General features: G+C 34.6%; 1 protein-coding gene across 2 annotated transcripts; it reads right to left on the reverse strand.

The window, feature by feature from the left end:
* Positions 1-317: 317 nt before the first annotated feature.
* On the reverse strand, positions 318-6905 carry LOC127097094 (meiosis-specific protein ASY3). 2 transcript variants are annotated; one of them, XM_051035604.1, is made up of 12 exons: positions 6738-6895; positions 6536-6606; positions 6251-6334; positions 4267-5811; positions 4042-4165; positions 2928-3047; positions 2770-2830; positions 2522-2671; positions 2386-2444; positions 1525-1659; positions 1233-1324; positions 318-735 (listed from the first exon to the last, which is right to left on the reverse strand). In XM_051035604.1, exons 3-12 carry the CDS (start codon positions 6281-6283, stop codon positions 670-672), a joined length of 2385 nt encoding a protein of 794 aa, XP_050891561.1. In that variant the 5' UTR covers positions 6284-6334; positions 6536-6606; positions 6738-6895; the 3' UTR covers positions 318-669. The 2 variants fall into 2 exon arrangements, with proteins under 2 accessions (XP_050891561.1, XP_050891560.1); XM_051035603.1 differs by lacking the exon at positions 6536-6606 and having other exon boundaries at positions 6738-6905.
* Positions 6906-7155: the final 250 nt, after the last annotated feature.

Genomic DNA, 7155 nt, shown 5'->3' on the forward strand with positions numbered 1-7155 from the left:
TGAGAAAGTAATAGATTTATAAAAATTAATACTACTGCCTTATTTGTCCCAAAAAAAGAACAAGTAATACTATAAAATATTAACTCCCAACCCAACTCATAATTCAACTACTCTTTCTATAGAATAAAACTCACATATACTACCTAAATCTTGCTTTATTTCCAGCCCAACCAACCTTACTGTAATCAATTCTAACAAAAAAAATTGCTTAAAACATTATCTTGAGAAAACATTATCTTGAGAAAACATTGAACGCGGTCAGAGTTTAACAATCACCGAAGTAAACATACTAACAATGGGTCTGTGCATCTCTAACATTACAGTAAACAATACAGTACCATTGTAATTGTATGTTCTTAATATGAAATGTCAGTCGTAAAAAATTTAGCAACATTCCACTCTAGCAAATGAGATGTTTCCTATCTTTCCCCGGTAATTAACAAATAAATCCAGGACTGGAGTGATAAAAATGAAAACAATCATATGACTGGAACTCAGACAAATGAATATAAAGGTACTTTTTAGTAGGCATCATTTAAAACAGGTACTTTCTAGAAATCTCTAATGTGCCAGTGCCAGTGCCAGTGCCAGTGCCAGTGCCAGTGAATTTAAGGGGCACTTATAAGCAAAGTTTGTAACTTGTAAGGAATCAGCAGAAATCACATTAATTTAGATACCCTCTTTCAAGCACATTGTTATAACTTGCTTCAGTTGGAGTAGTTTTTTCCTTGCCATCTGCAGTCAATGAGGATAAAATCAGTCCTACATACACAATGCTACGTGTCTACATTTACAAAGATAGTTAAGAGTGTCAGAAAAAAGGACATAATTGTAAAATTTTCTTAATTTTTATTGAAGGTTTGAGATACCCTCGCTTTTTTTCTTTCTTAAAATGAGTTATTTACTTTATAAATGTCATATCTAGAAAACATAACACAAATTTTATGATGTCCTCATTCAGCGTAATAAGTGCAATCTAAATAACTGGCTTAGCATTTCGGACTTCTGTGACTCAAGTCACTGGAGTCGTCCTTCAGTGACTTTAGTCTTGCAGTCGATGATTCAATTATAATTTAGCTCAATAATCTATAATGCTACAATGTATCAGCACACTAGTAATCCTATAATCGAGCCATTGGTTGATGACTAACCACTAACTCATTCAGATAAAATCATTAAAAAAGGCATTGAAAACCCGGTGTTGATGTATATAGCTACTACATATAACTTGCCTCTTGTGTGAATGTGATTTTCTTTTGAGCATCATTGAGTTGGACCTCCACTGCTTCTTCAACTTGCGATATGAGCTTCTTATGTGCTACTCCTAAAATACAAGCGATATATTCAAAACTTGGTCAAAGCCTAGATAATACTTACCAAAAAAAGAAGGTTACCATATCCAAAAGACATGTTTTGCATGTCTGGATTAGATTAATTTGTTGTAAAAAATTTATTTTCAATACAACTTGTTTTGGTAAGATTTTAAATACAAAATAGACTAAAAAAAACACTAAGTTTACATACTTTGCTTTTCGAGGGCTCCTTTTATCTCTATCTGATCTGCCTCAAGATCTTCTACAGTGCTTCTGCAGCCCTGCATGTGTAGATTTACCTCTTCCTTGAATCTATCGTAGATTAATCTCAACTGTTTCTGCTGGTCTGCATTTTTGTTAGAGGAATAGAAACTGAGAGAAGGTGTGAAAACAAGATGGAAAAAACATATCCTGTGAAAGTCATGCACAAACATAATCATATGACAAGAAAGTGCTTTTATGAATGGAAAACATGAGGAAAATATTGGAAATGGAGTTCAGAGGCAATATAAATATATATTAGATACATAGACAATAGTAAGTTAATACAGAGTGAGACATCAAATGCGGAGACGTTTTTAATAATACCATCATGTTTAGATGTGAGAGACTCTTCCTTATGCTTTTGAGCCTGTGATTGTTATACCTTTATGGTAAAATATCATATCATGTTGAAACTACGAATGTGAATTATTTGAATGTCTATGACTTACAAACAGCTGTATTTTCATTAAGTTCTCAATTATAATCCGCAAATTAGTACGAACCATGCAGTTTGAATTAGAAGTATTAAATGAAATTGTATGAACATATAATATCTTGAGAACTTAAAAAGTGTTTGCTTTTTTTTTATAAGAACTATTCATAGTTTCCAAGATTATTAAGTGTCCAATCATTCATGAAGGCACAAATATAATGGACAGTGTTTAGTTTGTTATTTTCTCTAAGACAGAAGGTTTTGGATTGAATCTAAAAGGGAAATATTGAAAGGAGAAAGATCTACAGAATTACAATATTAGTTAATTAAAAACACAAATATTTAAGCAAAAGATTGAAGTAGAAAATTGGCTACCTTCAAATTTTGTTTCTATCCGTTTTCTCTTTGATTTATTGAGATTTGTCAGCTTTCCTCTGAAACATTTTATTCAGAAACGCGTAAGAATTTGAGATATGGCAAGTTTAAGAATTCATTAATCTATTATACGTACAAGTCTGTTTGAATCTGGGAATGAACATCCTGCAGCTGTAAATGTATGTCTTCAGCAACTGACTTCAAAATTTCTGAGGATTTCTGACTAGTAGTCAACTTCAGTTTGTTCTTAAGTTTGGCCAGTTCGAAGGCAATCAGTTCAACAACCCTATCAGTCGACGAGAATCATTAAAAGATTGTTTAAATATGAGTAGTAATTTGTATTTTTTTCTGATCATAACTTCATCATAGAAAAAGAGAAAACACCTTATAAATCCATCTGGAGTCTGTTCAGAAGCCTCGTCGATCGAATCACTTAATTCTATATCTAATCATTTGTGTAATTTGAATTAAAAATTGAAGATTAAATGGATAAGGATAGCATATTTAGATATTAAATATGAAGTACAAAGTGTAAGTTTTACCTTTTGAAGACACCAAAGCTGGGCTTGCATCATTAAATTTTATGCCTTTATGTTTACACAGCCTTTTGATAGGATGAAGCATAAAACTTTTCCTCTCAGCAGTGTGCCTTGCTCTTGAACCTAGATATGAAACAGAAGATGGTTCAGTCATGAAAAGACAAATAGTACATATAAAGGAGGAAGAAATGCAAAATATCTGATAGCTCAGATAGTGCGACTACAGTCAAACCAGCAAATGCATTAAAAGCTAACAGAGGAATTATACAAGTGCATGTGCCACATTTTCAGCTCTACCAATTTTATATGATGACAATTAATTTTCTGTTAACAGTTATCAGTGTCTTTTCATTTATCACGACTTACAACCAACAGCAATCTACTGGAGGGAGCTGCACAGAAAATACTCTATATGGTTTCAGTTTGCAAGACAGTCCTTTGAAAATAATAACTGAACAGGTGCAAGAATCTAGAAACAGTGAACCGAGCAGGTAACTTTAACACCTTATAACCACCAGTAAATCCTGATGACTGAGCACACCTTAGTCTCAGATGACAGATCTTGGACAGGGAATGTTACTTTAACTCTGTAAGTACTCAGTAACTAGTAATGACAGAGCAGAACTTAATCTCACAATAGAGGTTATGAAGAACAAGATACATACTAAATCTGACAAAGACCTCTGTGACATGCAACAAAGTAATATAATCAACCAGGTAATAAATTCCAACCATGCACTGCATAAAGAACCAACCAACCCTATTCGCATCATCAGAATAATTTGAGAATGAGCGAGATATTAGGAAGTCAATTTTATGGAACTTTTCCAATGAAAACCTATTTCCTGGGGAATGAATAATTCAGAATTTTTAAGAACATACAAGATTAGCACGGCATAGAAACAGAATAAAATGGGAGACAGAACATCTGTACATGTGTTCATTACTTCGTGTGGCTAATGTGTGCTTAAACCAATTTGGCTTAGTTTTAAGAAGAAATACATTAAATTAAAACTGCCTGGTAAAACATAAGTACAAAAGGTTCTGTGAGATGCATCGGCTGCAAATTACATTAAGAGTCTATAAGATAATGCATATTATTTGATGAAAGCCAGACCTTGATTATGTCCTTGGATGTTCTTCTCCTCAGATGATGAATCTGATGATCCATCCTGCTCTTTTGTCTCTTTCTTAAAAGATTCTTCTTTTCTAGGAATAGAATACTTGCTATCCTTCGTTTGCTGAAGTAGATTAAGTAAAGCAAAATACAGAAACATAACATATTTAGTTCGAGGACAAAATACACAAGTATCAACTTGACACACTGGAGTAATAAGGATACATGAGACTTGTCCTGTTCCCTTGTTGTGAAGTCTGGCTCCGAAGTCAGAAAAGTCCTTAAATTAGGTATGGTCCTCAGAGAAAACTTTGTTCTTTCTGTTGATGCTGGACTATTAACATCATTTGCCTCTTGGTCCATCTTTGGTGTTGGGCTAAGAGAGCTTAAAGTAGGCGTCTTAAATTGAAATGTAGGACTTTGAAAATCATCCTGTGACTTGGAAACACTTTGGGCAACTGGAGTACTTCTACACTCCTGCTGGTTTCTATTTTCTGATACCTTAAGTTCTACATGCTGATCATTTTTGTTTACTGTTTGTGGCTGATAAATATCTTTTTCTTGGTCTCTTTTCTTTGTCTGAGGGTTTCTTGTATGATAATCAGGTGAGAAACCCTTAAATCCTCCTATTTTATTCCCAAATGAAAATGGAGCATCTGGATGCAGTGGTGGATCAGTCTTTGAAGTGTCTTGGTGAAGTTTATCTGCGGTATGATTTTCGGTGAAACAGATCTTATGTCGCCCTATTCTGGAATTCTTTCCCTGACTCTTTTTTTTTAAAGCCACTGAGGAACCATCATTTGGAAAAGCATGTCGGCCACCAATCCCTTTTTCTTCAAAAGACAATATACTTTTTTCTTGATGCTTCTCTTCATCTCTGAAAACTAGGCCACTTTTACCCTTTCCCTGTTGCTTCTGGGAAGACGCTTTCTTTCTGGTCCTCGAACGAGTGACTGGCCTTTTACAAGTATGGTCAGGATTTTCTGAATCAGTTTCTATAGTATCTGAATTTTGTTTGCTCTTAACAAATTCATTTTCTTTTTGGTTCAAACGTGGCTTGAGTGATGAACTTTCCTTGTCCTTATTATAAATGTGAGAGCCTGAATCCTGAGTCTTAGGGGAAGAAATGGTTCCCAATATTTGGCAAAGCTTCATTCTCAAATTTTCAGTGTTGTTTTCTGTTCTACTTATCTTGTCATCTGCATTAGTTTTATCAGACTCAAAGACTTTTGGCGTAGTAGTAAATGTAAATTCTTCCGCTCTTTCTTCACCACTCCCATCCTTCCTTCCCTTCCTTCTAGGGCTTCTGTTAGTATCTCCATCAAACTTCTTGTAATTATTAGAAGGTAAATGTGGAGTTTGAACTGAAAAGAACTGAACCCTAGCTTCACACCCTACACCATCAGGCTCATTCTGCGCCGCAGGAGAGACCAGTAAACTAGAGGTTATGTTGGCTTGAAGATTTGCCTCAGAAGTAGGTGATTTTTGGTAAGGGGATTTGGACATCCAAGAACCCTCCACTGCTTTTGGACCTCCAATTTTCTTTAGTTTAGAGGAAGTTGTCACTCCTTCAGCCTTGCTTTCTCCTCCAGTGATATTTCCCACCTTAGAGATTACCCTATCAGTATTTGGCGTGACAGCTCCGTCCATTTTCACAGCTACAGATCTTAACCTAGCTTTTGAATCTGCCATAACTCCTATGGAAATTTTCCTTGATTGGCTAGACTGAAGAATATTGCTTCCCATACTCCGACAATCATTCGCATGATCCTGAACATATGGTTTAAATCCATGAATATTTTAACATTTTTTTCACTCAAGAATAGAAACACTGCAGCTAAAACCAAAATTGATCCTATCCTTTAATGCAAAGGCAATGGCCCTTGAAAACAATAGACAGTATTTCTTTTTAACACTTTCCTACAATTACTACGAATTCTCAGGATGCATTTGAAACAGAACAAACCAAAATTCATCAAAACAATATTCACAAAGAGAAATTTACAGCGATGAACAAACCTAATCAAACAAACTACCAATTACCAAAATTCATCAAAACAATATTTCTCAAGAGAAATTTACAGCGATGAACAAACCTAATCAAACAAACTACTAATCACCAAACTATCATCATAAGCAAACTATTCAAGAGTACATCTACAAAAGTAAAACAGTTCATAAAAGTCACCAAATCAAGGTTTCTACTTACATCATGCAGAATTTTCCTCGCTGCAGTATGCATTGTTAGTTGCAAACTGGCAATATCAGCTAAGCAAGAGCACAATTAACTGACCTGAAAATGTAACAACCAATTTTCAGTAAGTAATAATTAAGGAGTAAAAGTAACAAACCCACAGATCAAGCTTATCAGATGAAGGTAGAAACTCATCGCTCATGAATCAAAGAAACAATCCAACCGTAAAAACAAAATCATGCAAGATGCAAATAGAAACCTCACAATTAAAGAAAGAAAAAATCATTTGAAGGAACTAACATTATGAACACGGAAACTGAAAACAAAATTAACAGAAGCGCAGTTGATAATTGATCACTTGATAAGAAAACCTAGAGAAAGAGGAAATGAATAATTCAGGAATAGCATTGAATAATCGGAAGCAACGATCTAAGTTTGATCTGAGATAGAAGATGATGGAAATCAAAAACGTGTTGAGAGAACACTTGCGATCGACGTTAACCTGATATAATCTTCGTGAAGCTTCGATTAGAGAAATGAGATGTGAGAGAGAGTGTGTTGGAGCTCTCGGTGGATAGAGAAATTGAATAGAGTGATGAAATTGGTTTTGTTGATGAAACGCGTGTGTTTGTTTAGATGCAATTTGAAACTGTGAAAACAAAAAGGCGGGAAGAGAGCCTAACGTCCTTGCAGCTTATATTGTTAGCGTGATGCGTATTGCACCTGATTTCCGTGCGCGTGGACCATTATATCCCTGTATTTGAATTACTGGTTTTTTATGTTGAAGTTTAATTTTAAACCAATCAGTTTTTATTTTTAATTGGAAGCAAGAGCCACCTCAGTGGCGTGTACTTATCTTTGGATAAAGAGCTTTTTGCAGCTTATATGTAGTATAATTATGAATAAAATCGTATCAGATA

Source organism: Lathyrus oleraceus, chromosome 6, assembly GCF_024323335.1.
Source record: "Lathyrus oleraceus cultivar Zhongwan6 chromosome 6, CAAS_Psat_ZW6_1.0, whole genome shotgun sequence".
Lineage (NCBI taxonomy): Eukaryota > Viridiplantae > Streptophyta > Magnoliopsida > Fabales > Fabaceae > Lathyrus > Lathyrus oleraceus.

Bases quoted from the DNA above. Each gene is read 5' to 3' on its own strand.
- LOC127097094 (XM_051035603.1), bottom strand. From the start codon at position 6,283: ATGCATACTGCAGCGAGGAAAATTCTGCATGAT. The intron at 4,166-4,266 runs GTATCCTTATTA...AATCTACTTCAG, and splicing joins GGGAACAGGACAAGTCTCAT to CAAACGAAGGATAGCAAGTA. The intron at 2,445-2,521 runs GTACGTATAATA...AAAATGTTTCAG, and splicing joins TCCCAGATTCAAACAGACTT to AGGAAAGCTGACAAATCTCA.